The sequence below is a fragment of the Lampetra fluviatilis genome, chromosome 5, assembly GCF_964198595.1.
Source record: "Lampetra fluviatilis chromosome 5, kcLamFluv1.1, whole genome shotgun sequence".
NCBI lineage: Eukaryota > Metazoa > Chordata > Hyperoartia > Petromyzontiformes > Petromyzontidae > Lampetra > Lampetra fluviatilis.
This window is the reverse complement of record NC_136279.1, coordinates 14797766-14813169: the sequence shown is the minus strand read 5'-3', so window position 1 is coordinate 14813169 and position 15404 is coordinate 14797766. Positions and strand designations below refer to the sequence as shown.

General features: G+C 44.8%; 1 protein-coding gene across 3 annotated transcripts in view; it reads left to right on the top strand.

The window, feature by feature from the left end:
• DYNC2H1 (dynein cytoplasmic 2 heavy chain 1) overlaps nt 1-15404 on the top strand; it is a 186881-nt gene that overhangs the window by 137486 nt on the left and 33991 nt on the right. For all 3 annotated transcript variants that reach the window (XM_078856894.1, XM_078856893.1, XM_078856895.1), the window contains 9 exons: nt 622-672; nt 6048-6122; nt 6588-6719; nt 10456-10528; nt 11183-11340; nt 12098-12223; nt 12728-12838; nt 13444-13611; nt 14880-14955. In XM_078856894.1, coding sequence (XP_078713020.1) covers nt 622-672; nt 6048-6122; nt 6588-6719; nt 10456-10528; nt 11183-11340; nt 12098-12223; nt 12728-12838; nt 13444-13611; nt 14880-14955 — 970 coding nt within the window. The remainder of the gene's footprint in view (nt 1-621; nt 673-6047; nt 6123-6587; nt 6720-10455; nt 10529-11182; nt 11341-12097; nt 12224-12727; nt 12839-13443; nt 13612-14879; nt 14956-15404) is intronic.

Genomic DNA, 15404 nt, shown 5'->3' with positions numbered 1-15404 from the left:
GTAATTGAGATGATGGTTGTGTTTCGGATGGGATGAGATTTTATAAATGGAGCATTCTGTGTTGAATTAGATGAGATACGTTTCTAGAGGAAATGTTTTAAATGTCGCTGATGCTGCTTGCTGTTCATGCATTTACTGCAACACATCACTCCCTTCCTTAGATCGCTACATGGTTACCTAATTAAATTTAGGATTTATCTTAATGCTTTTCAGATCCTGCAGGGTATTGCTCCAGTACCTCTCCACCCTAATCTCAATCTATTGCCCCCACTCAAAATCATGGTCTCCTATTTAAATCTGCATTCATACTCTGCACAGTGCGAGCTACTGCTGATCCTTTGCGCCCATAGTCTGTAGCTCCATCTGTACCACTGTTTCCTTCCCCCCTCGTTAAGGCCAAGATCAAACCTTCCTCTTCTCCTCTGTCTTTTAATTCTCACATCATAGATGGTATTCCTTTATCCCCATTTTACCATAATCCTTAACTGAGTCCACACCCTCCTCTTTGTACAGAGACTAGAGATACCGCTGCAGTTAGACACAATATAAATCCACATGTATTGTTGTGACTTGCTGCTGTGTGAGTTATGGGCTGATTAGCAATGTGTACTGTTCCTGCAGGAATGGGATTTGTTCACAGGCCTTGTGGTCACAGACGCTGGGCACAAGCCGGTGAGACTCCCTCCACCCTGCACATACACACGTAATGACATCATCACGACCCTTTCATAGATTTGGTGTGTTTTCTCAAGGGTAAGTGCCTACGACTTCAATGATCTTTATCAGAGGTAATTGCCCCCCCCCCCCACCATTACAGACATAACTAATGCATTAATGCTTTCAACCTTAGTTGGAAAACATTAAAAAAACGTATTGGGTAATAACAAATATTTATTTATATCACACAGTACCTTTCATCTTAAGATAACAAAGCGCTGGACAAATGAAAGTTGTAACACGCCATCAGGGAAACCCAGGTTTAAAAGAAAACAGTTCTCTACATAATATATGCACCGTCTTACGCGAATACTCGCACACACTGGCCCTTTCAAATATACACATTAATTATTATAAACGCTCCTTAATATTCACATACACCCGACACACGCTCGCACACATGAATTCACACATTCACCACACGCGCTCATGCTCATGCATGCACTTGTACCATCACCATATATTAAAAACCCAGTCACATGCACATGCTGCCAACGGAGATGAGCTCACTCGCACATGCATACCTCTCTCTGGAAAGGGTGATGAAGCCTAATGAACACATGCAACTGTCAAAGCAACCCAGGACCCAAAGGTCAATAATGTTGCAATTGCCTTTTATGCCACTCGTGTTATGTCCTGTGCAGTTTAGGGTCCCTGTGGGTTAGGTCCTCGTATACCTATATATTCATGTTCACGTACGCAAAAAAATGCATACACACATGTGCACGTAAAAATATATACAGATCCTTTGCTGACGCAGCCACAGGCTGTCACGTACGCACACGCAAATTACCTGTGTATGTACTGCATACTGCATAGTTTAGAGTGGTGGTTATCTTTATAACACACAAACATTGGCTTGCAAGTGATTTTAGAAACTACCCTGCAACTCTCCGTTGTCAACTCAGCCTTAAATAAATGTGGTACAGTATGTAAACATCAACATTGGAGGACAAGTGGCAGAATAGCTTCTGTGGTGCTGGCCACAACACTTCCTCCTGTACTGTGCTTTGGGTTTCCACCTGTCCAGGTTTCTCCCTGACAGTCTGGGAATTGGCAACTGTGTTCTGGTGGCAGGAATTGATTTGCACTGAGATCTGGCGGTATTGTGTTGAAAATTACAGTACATCCCGCGGTTTCAATAGAACTAGACTGATTTAAAAATATGACCAGGTTTGACTTGTGGCAAATTTGGTGACCCCAACTATGCTCGCTTGCATAGGTCTTCATGAACAGTACATTCCCCAACAGTTGGAGATATGTCTCTGCTTTCGTTTTTCTTGTACAGAGATATATACATTCAGTCAGAGATTATACATATATATGTATCCCAGTCGCCTTCATCCACACATGATACGAAACTAGAAAAAACTGTTTTGTTGGTCATCTGGCTGGTGAGTGGGCGGGAAAAGAAAAGTCAGGGGTGGAAAAAACCTAATCCTTTCAGATCCGAATTTGAGGTTTAAGGTTCAAACCTTAATAAACCTCTTGATTTTATTCGCAATACTCCCAGATCCAGTACGAGTCCTACTCCGATGAGTCCATGTCGTCGCCCTTGGACATATAACTGCATTCGGCGAACACCGCATAGTTGCTCTTGAGGTAGACCAACTTCTCCACCGAACTGAGTGCCAAGCTGTTCCTGAGCTTGCTGTGTATGAAGCCCTTAGTTGAAAAGTTGTGCTCCGAGGCTGCAGAGGATGTCGCCATCATGAACAGCTTGACGCCGATCTTCTGAAGATCGGGCCAGGCCACGCCGTCAGACTGCCAATACTGCAAAGGTGTCTTACGTCCCTTGAGCAGCATAATTAATCTAAACCCGCCGGCATCCTTCTGCTGCGTCGAAATGACGTACTCGGTGAGCTGCATAAAGAGCGCCTCTCATCATCAACTGCCGTCTCATCGTCGATCGGTTTCTCCAGTAAGATGCTCTCCAGCTCTTTTCGATTGGCCGGCCTCAAGCCCTCTCCAATGAATCGAGGATCTAACAGATACGCCAGTCCATGGGCCTTTCCGTACATGAACTGACAGCGACTTGCTATCAACTTGATCAGGTAGTTGATTTCTTCAGTGTTCACATGACCGTGCAGCTTGGCAAACTCAGCAGGGAGGGTGTGAAAATCCGGCAAGACTTCAGAGACTGATACGGAATCGGATTGATATTTCAATGCGTCAATGGGCGTGAGAATGGCAAGGGACTTTTGCAACAGAGAGACGAAGTCGTCGCTCGTAATGATGGTCTTGATTGGCATGCGCTCGGATTTCTGAGCTACCGTCCCCTTGATGAAGTCGCGAGCTGTGACAATGGAATGCAGAATCCTCTCCGACGACAACAGTGTCTCGCAACAGCCTTTGATCGTTCCCCAACGTGTAGGAGCCGGCCGGACCAATGCTCAAACGCCAGCAATCTTCTGTTCAGCCTGCAGCTGTGCCTTGAGAACGTGATTGTTGTGAAACAATTTGACCGTGTCCTTGCACCACACGATGAACTCAAGCAAGTACTCAAATAGATAGTCGATCGGGTATGTATGTTCTGATTGGCCGGATTTCCTCATCTTTGTGGCAGAGAATATGTCCTTGACAAGGAAATGCAGACCATGCGATGTACAGCCTTTGAAATAGGAGGATGGGTGAGCCTTCGAGAGCTGTTCCCACGCATTCTTGTTGGTGGATGTGTTGTCGGTGACCGCGCCAGCGAATGTAGTTTTCGGATGGGACGCCATCACACATTCAAGATCCGAGGCGATCCAGTCAGCGTTGTGGCCCTGCTCTCCAGTGGACACCGACTCGAGAAACAACATTGTGGACGGCGATGTGACCATGTAGTTCACAATCGGATCATTCTTGATGTTTGACCACACATCAGATGTCAGGCAAATAGTCTTATTGTCCAGGACGGTGTCAACCTTCTTCATGTCGATGTACGCCCTGTCAAGCAATGGTCCGGCCAGCCTCTTCCTATTCGGCAGCACTGCATCTGGGCGAAGGGCCTTCACAGTGATCACCAGGTTCTCCTCCTCGACCCGCTGGAACGACGTGCCCGAGACAAAGTAATGCATTGCTATGGCCTGCTCGAACTTCTCCTTCGTTCGCTTATCGAGCTTTGGTATTAGGTGATCTTTGATTGATCCTTGCTTCATCGACGAAGCATTCGATGTAGATGGAGTTGAGCTGCCGCTTGCCTTCGATGGCTTCACCCACTTCTTGTTCGACGCATACCACTCGAAACAATCATCTATCTCGGTGCCATTCATTGCCCTCCGAAAAGGGGCGCATGCATTCAGGTGCCTCATTGCCTGCTCACTTTTCTTGTGATGGTTGAATCTGGTGAGACAATGTTTGCAGACGGCACTCTTCAACTTGTGCAGTTCCGGATCATCGGTGAAGTAGTGCCAAAACTGGCCCATCGAGCGTCCTCTGGCCTTCCCTGCATTCGCCGACGCCTCGTCGGCCACTCCATCCTTCTCCGTGTTGGCCACTCCATTCTTCTCCATCACAATTACGACATCACTATCACATTCTTCGGAATCGAGTAAATCCTTATGCAGGTCCTGATCCATGATCCTGCTTGCGGTGGAAATTGGGTTCGTTTGATGACACTAGTAACTCAGGTAATGCCAAGATTTCTGATTTCCGGGCTCCGGCCTTCCACAGTCTGTGACTTCAGTCAGACTTCCTGCAAAAAACAAAATGGCGTCTTTTAATAATAAACCTCAAAACCTCACCCTAACTGGCCCTTCGGGATATTGAAGTTTTTTATTTAAACCTTATCAAACCTAATAGCTCTTATTTTTATGTTCGACAGTATGTATTTTAAAAGGGCATACGTGAAACATATCTGGCCGAAATTATTTAATAAAAAAATATTTCCATATAACTAACTTTACGACCTGGCTTCGCCCGGGACTTGGAGTGTTGTCTAGGATTAATTTCATATTCCTTTATATTTCACTGAAAAAGCCAAAAAAATGTATGCTTGCAAGAAAGAAAAAAGGCAAAACAAATAAATTTGACTAAATCGGATGTTTTCACTCAAGGAAATTCAACCTTAACCCACTTATACGTAATGTCGATTTAGGCAACACGGGAAGGTAATGACGTGGCGAGCTGAAAATAGTCCCGTTCCCTTAAAATTCCAGACAGCATAAGCTGTGCAAATTTCATGATGTCAGAGCTCAGCGTTGGAGAGTTTTTGCTGCTTCACACAAACAGATGTATTTTCTGCTTTATATTTAAGAGCGAGCTGAAAATAGTCACGTTGACTTAAAAAATCGAGACAGCAATGCCGCGCATTTGTGCGGGATACACGGCCTACGCGGAGGGTTGCCACATGCATCACAGATGTGATGTCACCGCTCACTTTCCATTATTGCGCCCCCCACCCAAAATACAAAAGTCTATTTTTTATAATTTTTCCATTGTGTACAGCCTGGAAGCTACCCACATGCCAAATTTAAAGTTTGTTGCATGTCGGGAAGTATGCTAAACATTTCGAACAGACACACATTCACAAATTTCCCTTTTATATATCCACAATAACTTCTTGTAAATGGTGGTTACCCATCCCATCACTATCCAGGCTTCAATCTGCTTAGCTTCCATAATCTGACAATCAGATGTATGGGCAATACAATAATAGATATGTATAGACTAGCCTTTTGCCCGTCCAAGGATGGGTGTAATAATTGCAGTAAATCTGAAACTTGCAAGCGAAAAGCAGACAGCGACGTGATCTTCATTGCATCCATTCGTGTGCAATTTGTAAGGGCGCAGTGACACAGACCTTTTTCATTTCAAGGTTATAATCCCTTGTTCATCATGTAGTGAGGGTTGTGAGTTGACGCCGAGGAGGGGGGATGAGGCGCCTCGGCCCGCATGTGGAGTGACGTCAGCCGCTAATTATTATGAATGGGGGGGGGGTGTCCATTTGAAGGACGTCACCTGCTCATGATTATTAATGAGGGGGGGGGGTTCTCCATGCGGAGTGATGTCACCTGCTCATGATTATTAATGAGGGAGGCTGTTCGATGTGGAGTGACGTCACCTGCTCATGATTATTAATGAGGGGGGGGGTTCTCCATGCGAAGTGATGTCACCTGCTCATGATTATTAATGAGGGAGGCTGTTCGATGTGGAGTGACGTCACCTGCTCATGATTATTAATGAGGGGCGGGTCCATATGGAGGACGTAACCTGTTCATGATTATTAATGAGGGGGGCTGGTCGACGTGGAATGACGTCACGCGCATTACACACTGACATTCTTAGGTAACTATAGTAACTATAGTAGTAAATACCCTCCACTGGTGTGTGTGCCTATACTCTCACAGGACTCTCATTCAGGTCGTGGGGTTTTGCCGAGTTGGGTGGAGCCTGAGCATGCTGGAGCCTTCGCACTCCTGAAGGTGATGCATTCACGTTCATCCCTTTCACTGCAGAATCACTGAGTTTATCACTTTCCCATGGTGGGTGTGCACTGTATGCAAATACAAGGCAAGTGATATCATACCCCTTGCTATTATGAGCGGCTCTGAGCCAGTGGTGGAAATTCTACATTCCTATGATAGATACCTATCTTTCAAGTCATTGTTGAGTTAACACTCCAACATATCCATTCCGTACTTATAGTTATATTTCAATGCACATTACATGTAATGTACACTTCTATATGTACATGTAATATGCATAATATTGGCATCCCATACATAGTGCTTATTATATTGGTATGCCATAGTTATTATATCCCTTTGAAATTCAAATCTCATGTGTCTTTCTTAATTTGAAACATACGGAGTCGTTGCATATATACACTTGTATGTGTGTAGTGTATAGTGCTGTGGTTGTGTGACACGTGGTGGATGCATGCCCAGGCCACATGTCCAGGCCTCGTCTCCACTCTCCACCTTGACAACGCTGACCTCTGGGCTCCGTTCTCACGCAGCACGGCGTCTGAGAGTGCACTGCCACCCGCCCTGCAGAACAAGATTTCCGCCTTCCAGCAGGTGCACACCAAGACAAAGATTCCCCGTATAACCACAACAGGCTTTTGGGGCAAGCGTTGTTAGCGATCACCTATAAAGAGCCAGTACAACACACGAGGGGATGGGTGTCCAGTTTCACGGCCATCCACGGGTGTCTCTCAAGTGGTGACTTTTACAAATTGGACCAGGTACTTATTTGAGATTGAGTCAACCTAGGGGGAGGCCTAGGACCGGTTCAGATAATTGTCACTGGTGTTGGCCGGGAGTGGGAATCGAACTCGGGTCGCCGGGTTCGTAGCGCAGCATGCTAACTGCTGCACCACCACTCCCCATAAGGGAAAGTGCACATACACTATCACACGCACACACATCCCAATGTATTAGCACATCTACTCACTAAATGATTACTCAGCCAGACACGCTCACACACACCGATGTGTATACACATATAAACACTACATGCCAACATATACATACACGTGCACACACACCCATGTGTAAACACGTATACACATGACATGCCAACATATATGCACACACACATACACAGCAAACCCTTATCGCGGGTTTAGCTATCAGTTTCGCGCTATATTCATTGAGGTACAGTTCACCGATTGCGCCACTGTGGTTCAACCATTTGCGGTTGACCGCAAGATTCCTGCATGCCTCATAACTACTGCTCGCGATGATGCTGCTGAGGAAGAACACACATGCACCATCCTGTCTCCCAAGCGGCTCATCGTGGGTCCCAGGTTACGTGGTGTTTGCAGCCTCCAGTGAGGTGTACAATACTGTATACAGACAAGTCTACAGTATTGTACACTACATTTTTTCATTCTATACATTTACCATACAAGTAATATTCAACACTAGAAAATATTAATCAATTTATATTCAAAATACTTGCTGTTTAATGTTTGGGTTGTTGTCAGGTAACATAAAACAAAAGGAGGGGGTGTTGTATGAAGAACTGTGAACCAAACCCTAGTTTTCTCATTTGCCTTTTGGTTTGCGGATCTTGGATTTTCCAATTGCAGCTATTTTCAAGAACGTAACCCCTACAATGGGCAAGGGTTTGCTGTGCACAGTAGATCACTCCATTTTTAGTGTACACTTATAGATACCTCACTAAAATACAAGGAATCAATTATTATATTTCAAATAATTTATTTACGCTTTTCAACAATTATCTCTTCTTGGTTCTTTCGGTAAAGTCACGTATAAAGGAAGTAATAAAATAATAAAAATAAAACATAATAAAATAATTCTCACGACGTTTCGGCCACAACGCAAGCAGCCGTCTTCAGGTGGAGAACAGGTCTGTCAAGTAGACAGAGTCTGAATGGCACGCTTCAGGCTTGGAGCGACTATTTATGCTGGGATGGAAGAGCGTCTCTTCGCCCCTCCATCCCAGCATAAATAGTCGCTCCAAGCCTGAAGCGTGCCATTCAGACTCTGTCTACTTGACAGACCTGTTCTCCACCTGAAGACGGCTGCTTGCGTTGTGGCCGAAACGTCGTGAGAATTATTTTATTATGTTTTATTTTTATTATTTTATTACTTCCTTTCTACGTGACTTTACTGAAAGAACCAAGAAGATGAATCCCTGCAGTCACGAAAGCTTTAAATCGAAACAATTATCTCCTAATACATTTCATCTACCGTACCTGCTTGCGATATCCTTATAGCATTCAATACTGTGTAAGCTGAGGTCATTGATATCTTGCGGTTTTATCGCATACACACACACAGTCTTTGATGTAACCCCACGAGAAAACATCCAGCGAGGTTATGTCAGGTGAATGCTGGGGGCCACACAATCGTTCCGCCTTGGCCAAATCCAGCTTACAAATGTTTCTTGAATACAATCACATACTGTAAATGGATCACCCAAAATATACACTCACAAAGTCAAAGATTCCCCATATAGCTTTAAGAGACTGCTGTTAGCAAGTACTTATTAAGCCCAACATGGCACATGAGGGGGTGGTGTGGCCAGACCCATGCCTGGCCATCTTTCTCTCCCTAGCGCTGATGTTTACAAACCACACCAGGTACTAATTTTGACAACTGAGTCTCCCTAGGATAGGCCCAGGACTGGTTTTGGTTGATAAACGCAAGTTTATTGGTTTGTAATACAGTGCAATAACCGCTGTGCCACCTATCACCTAAATACATGTACACACAATTGTGTCCATGGAACCCAACAGACTTTTAGCAATCGAGCTGTTCAGGAGCATCTAATAAGGCAAGCACAGCTCACTGGGGGGTGCTGGAATAACACCCAAGACACCTTTGTCTTCCTACTGCTGATTTTCACCACATTGCACAAGATGCTTATTCTAAGTTGAGTCCTGGTACCTTGCTATTCTCCCTTTATATCCCACCTCTGGAAGCTGTAATTTCTTCATTTAACTTTCCCAATTCCTTCTTCAACAACATCTACATTTTATTTTCCTTTCCCTCCTTTGCCCCTGACCTTGCCTAACACAAGGTCACTGTCCAATCCTGGATGTCACACCACTACCTCTCCATCAATCCTTCCAAAACTGAAATAATTTATCTTCCCTTTCCCCCACTCCCCTCCACCCTGTCCTATGATCTCATTCCCTCCCTTCTACCTCACTCAAGCATTCTCTGCTCTCAACCTCGGTAGCATCTTCAACCTCTTTCTTTCCCTCTCCAGCAATATCTCTGCCACTACCTTTCACTTATTTAATATTCATAACATTCGTCCCCTTATCTTATTCTCTGCTGCCAAACTCCTGATTCACTCCCTCATTTTCACTCACCTTGACCACTGCAACTCTCTTCTCGGGCATGCTGCCTACGCCTTTGCTCCTCGCCTACAAGATAATAGAAAATGCCTCAGCCCAAATAATGTGTAACCTCCCCCACAATTCCCACACTTCTGCTCTCCTTTCCCAATTACACTGGCTTCCTGTCTACTATTGCTGTATGTTTGCATGCCTCACTCTAGCCTTTAAATCCCTCCATGGTCTTGCCCTACCCGGTTTTGCTTTTCTCATCTTTTATGACTGTCCCATCCCACCGTCTATGCTACAATACTGTCCATATCTCGATGCCTCCCTTGCTTTGCTCCCAGTCATACTTTTGTTCATTTTACCTTCTTGCTTCCCTTCACTGAAAATTAACAATCATCTTTATGAAACCATCTTCCGCTCCTCCCTTAAAACCCATCTCTTCTCCCTAGCCCATCATCCTGCTACTCCCTGCCCCCATCCCCCAACTAGGACCAGGCCTACCCCAATCCCTCCTTAACCACTCCCACCTATCCTCCTAATCGTCACCACAACTACACCACCACTGTTAATAACCAAACTCTTTATCTCAACCACTATCATCTTATGTACAATTTTATAATTTCTGTAAAGCACCTTGAAATAAGGCGCTATATAAATCTATATAAGATACAATAAGAAATACCCAGGCATTTGCATCATGGTGAATAATCACTCTTGTCACAAGGATCATAGCATCGTGTATATATATTCCACTATATCATAACAGACACATATACTCACACTAAAAAACACTCACGATCGCGAAACCCACTTGGACACACAACTTTTCGTGTTTGTACAATTCATTCACTTAAATAGTTAACTGATAGTAGTGACAGTGTTGATTAGGTAATGTACTGCTGCTTAGGCAAAACATGTTATAGTGGTGATGATGGTGGTGTTGATAGTGTTGACAGTTCTGGTGTTCCTGGTGGTGGTGTTGATGATTTCAGGTTCTGCTGATTCAGGCATTGAGACCAGATCGCTTGGTCAGCGCCACCACACTCTTCGCCACCAGGGCTCTTGGTATGACATTGACACACATGAACACAGTACTCATAAATAAGTGCCCAAACATTCACCCTTATGAACACTTCAATACACATGCATGAACACATACACACACAATCATTCGCACAGATATAACTTTCAGTCCACACATAAACGATGACATTCCCATTTGTGAACACTTCAGAAGACAGAAATAACACATACACGCATTCACACTTATGAACACTGAAATACACACACAGGAATGTGTGCACACATACCCTGACACATGCACAGACACATAAATTATACATATACACATGTGAGCGCATCTTTACCAGGGTTGGAACAATTCATCCCCCAGCATATTAATGTATTTTCTTGATATTAGGCCATAATTTTATTCACAAATATATGGAAGCACACCGAGTGACTGCAATAGTGGTGTGAATCCTTAACGTAACAAAATATACAGGTTGAAGGAAATACATTTTTACACTTGTATTTCGATGCATTATTACATGGTTAAGAATTTATGTTAATCTGAACAGATGCGTCATTTACCCATAAACAATGCACGGTCACACATAAATACCTCAACATTCACGTTTATACATTTGTTTCTGATCCATGTCTCAGAGAGGGAGACCTTGTGTCCCATGTCGTCCCTTGTGTCTGTGTGTGTCCCAGGCGTGCGGGACGTGTCTCCGCTGTCTCTGGCCCGTATTTCGGAGCAGGAGGCCGTCTCATCAGAGCCGCTGCTCGTGCTGACATCTCCGGGAGCTGACCCCTCCCATGAGCTGCGGGAGCTCGCGGCGTCCACACATGGGACGCAGGCTCTGCACGAGGTGATCTGACACTATATGGCTCCGTGTGAAGGCAATTCAACTGCACCAGGCCCAGGAATTATGATGGCCCAGGTGCCGGGCTTTAAAGAGGTAACGGAACATTATACATTTTGACATGGGGGCCCCGTTTCATTCCTTGCACCAGGGTCAATGCCAAGCATGCTATGCTGCTCGATAGGTTGTGCACCAGGCACATGAGCATGAAGTGAACATGGTGGGGATGAAGATTATTATGATGATGGTGGTGGTGATATAGGTATTTCTGGTGGAGTATGGCTTTAGTTACAATGATGGTGATTTTGGTGGTTGTGATGATTGTAGTGGCAATGTACCGCATAGTTGGCTATAGGGCAGGGTGTTTAGGATGAAGTTTTGTGGTTATGTGGTGATGGTGTAGGTGGTGATGAAGCAGGGTACCGCAGATACGTTTTTGTGATTGTGGTAATGGTCGTGGTAATAGTGGTTGAGGTGATCATGGTGATTGCAATGGAAGTGATGGTGATTCTGATGGAGGTGGTGGAAAAGATGGGTCTCATTGATGGTGGAGGTAAATGCGATGGTGTCTGTGGCTCTGCCAGTGATGGTGGTGATAATGTAGGTGGCAATTCAGCAGAGTGCTGCAGATGTGATAATGGTGGTTGAGGTTATGGTAAAGGTAGTGGTGGAGGTGATAGTAGCTCTGATGGTGATGGTGGAGGTGACAGCAACGGTGGCTGTGGCTCTGATGTTGATTAGAGTGGTGGTGGTGGTGATGTAGGTGGCAATGGGGCAGGGTGCTGCGGATGAGGCTGTGCGGCTGCTACGAGACTGTGCCCAGGCTGGAACATGGCTCTGCCTGAAGAACCTGCATCTTGTCACAGCTTGGCTCCCCACTCTCGAGAAGGTGCGTCTTCCCCCTTGTCTTACCGCTCAGTGTTTGCACATGCGCGTGTTTCCTGCATCTGTTAAGCGTGTGTGTGTTTGTTATGTGTTAATTTGCTTGTGTGTGCTTGTTTTGTCAAGCAAATGTCTCAATGTTGACTTTAGGCAAGTCTTATTGGGTGTCCCTATAGTGTACAGGTAAGTCCTCTCCAAATATGGACTAGCAGAGGCATATGCCAGCAGTGAGAATTAATACCTGTACTGTACTATACTGATGAGTCCAAATAAGAAAGAAACTGGGTCTACAGTTGTCTCTTTTTCATTTAGCTCTTAAGCTCGTGGTCTAGATATGGCTGAGAGCATTCTACATAAAATGTAATGATCACATGACAAGCACACAAGGCATGATGAGAGTTGTGCTTGTGTGTGCACATGCATATGTGAGGGTGAACCGTGTACACACACGTCTGTCTGTATGTGCATAATGTATTTGCAAGTTTGTGCGTGCGAACACTCTCGTCCACAGGAGCTCAATTCCCTGTCTCCGCACGCCGACTTCCGCCTGTGGCTCACGTCCGAGCCCCACACAGGCTTCTCACCCGTGTTGCTTCAAGCGAGCCTCAAGATCGCCTATGAGGTGTGGCCATTCTCAGACACCACGTGGCCCAAATCCTGGTCCACGGAATGGAAAATGATAGCTGTCTCCATGTACATACTGTGTGTTTGTGTGTTGTCTACCGGAAGCGGTAGTGCAGCAGTTAGCGTGCTGCACTACGAACCCAGTGACCTGAGTTCAATTCCCACTTGCGGACAACACCAGTGACGATTATTTGAACCAGTTCTGGGCCTTCCCTAGGTCGACTCAGCCTCAAATGAGGACTGGTACGGTGTGTAAACATCGCCACTCGGGAGACAAAGGCAGCCGGGCATGGTGCTGGCCACCCACCCCCTCGTGTGCCATGCTGGCCTTTCATAGATGCTCGCTAACAGCACTTGCCCCTACAGTCTATTAAGGCTATACGGGGGATTTTTGTCTACCGGGAGTGGTTGCACAGTGATTGGTACAATGCAATAAAATCCAGGCTACCTAAGGTAAATTATGGGACAAACATTTGACCAAACAATTGACAGGTTCATGTTATACGTATAGATTTATATTTTGCACATGTCTCTCTAATATGAACGGCATGTATACCTGTGTCTGCATATATGTGAAGTATGTATGTGTTAATGTGTTTTCAGGCACCCCCTGGGTTAAAGCGAAATCTGCAGCGTACGTACGAGAGCTGGACCGCAGAGCAAGTGTCGGGCAGTCGCGGCGACGGGGGTGGGCGGACACGTGCACATGCGCTCTTCTCCCTCGCCTGGTTCCACGCTGTGTGTCAGGAGAGGAGGAATTACATTCCGCAGGTGAGTGTCAGTGAGTGTGTAGCACAGTGGTCCACGCACTGCGCCATGAAGCCAGCGACTGGAGTGTGATTCCTGGCCCTGGTTTACTTCGGTGGTGAGTGATAGTTGAACCAGTCCTGGGCCTCCCTGAAGTCGACTCAGTCTTAAGTGAGTATGTGGCACAATGTTTAAATATAAGCACTGAGGAGCACAGCGGCCGGGTGAATGGTGCTGACGACCACACCCCCTGGCGTGCTGTGCAGGCCATATTAGTTGCTCACGAACAGTACTTGCCCCAACAGTCTGTGTAGGCTTTATGGGGCATGTTTGTGTTATATGTGTATATGAGTGTATATGATGTTGTGTGTGTGTGAATACCACTGTATGTTTGATTTATGTAAATGTGTGTTCTAATATATGAATGAGTGCATGCATGTGCTTGTGTATAAATAACTGTGTCTATGTGTGTATAATATCAACCCCTGCTACCCTTGTTTGATTCCTGGCCAAGATGCATACCAACAGTAGCAATTGAATCTGGCCTTGGCATCCCCGAGACCAACTCGGCTTTATATGAGTGCCTGATGTAGTGGTGAGGTGAGCACTTACACTTGTGTGAAAATGGCAGTCAGGCTTGTGTGGCATTAGCCACACCACATCTCCTCATGTATGATGCCAGCCCTAACAGGTACTCACGAACAGCACTTCTTCCCACAGTCTAGACCAGGGGTCGGCAACCTACGGCTCCGGAGCCGCATGCGGCTCTTTACGGGCTGCTTCTTGACGATATGTACGTATGTACAGTATGTACTCAGATGCATTGCGGCTCTTGAAATACTGAATTTTGTACCGAATTGGAAAGAAATGGCTCTTCTTGTTATTTTGGTTGCCGACCCCTGGTCTAGACAGTTGAATGAAATATTTGTGTTTTCATGATGAGTTTAGTTTGGGTTAGATCGTCGTGTAGGTATATTGTCAAATTTTAACTATAACCCTCCACCACCTGACATAGGCAATCAAATCAATTTGTCACATGGGCAAATATGTCAATTGACTTAGTTTATCAACAGAACCAGAACGCTGAAGAGCAAGAAATATTTGACCATTTTGTAAATGCTGTTTCACTAGAGAATACACCAAGCATAAAATAGATGCTTTAACGAAAACTCAGCTCTTGCTTGATTGTCTTTGTACTCAATGTACACGTGTTTACTATGTGAGTGCATCATTGTTGGTGTGTATGCTTGGGTGAGTGGTGTCATCGCTTAACACATTTGTTTTTACTTTAGGGATGGACGCAGTTCTATGAATTCTCCCTGTCGGATCTGCGTGCTGGATACGACATCATTGACCGCTTTTGTACAGGTACTGAGGAGATGTAATTATAAACAAAGACAAACCTACATACACCAAAACGTAAACTTACACATAAATTACACAAATATATTTTGTCATTTTTGGGGTTTTTGAACCTAAGCCTATGAAGATTTGTAATTGTAAGTTTTGAAGGATGCTGAATTGAAATGTTACATAATATATCAAAATTGAAAACCAAGATTTTTTTATATATGGGCCCCCAATTGAAATATTATCATGACATTTTAGCTTCAATTAATGTGATTCTTGCTCTGTTCTTAAACTTCCCCCTATGAAAATTGTATCTGGTGGTTATTGAAGGGTCTAAAATTCTAATTATGTAAGATATTCAATAACTTGTTTTCAGTACACTTTAAATGTGACCTAAAAATGTATAGAAAATTATAAAAACGCACTTCCAGGTATCGGTGAATACTGATACATGTGCATGCAATCTA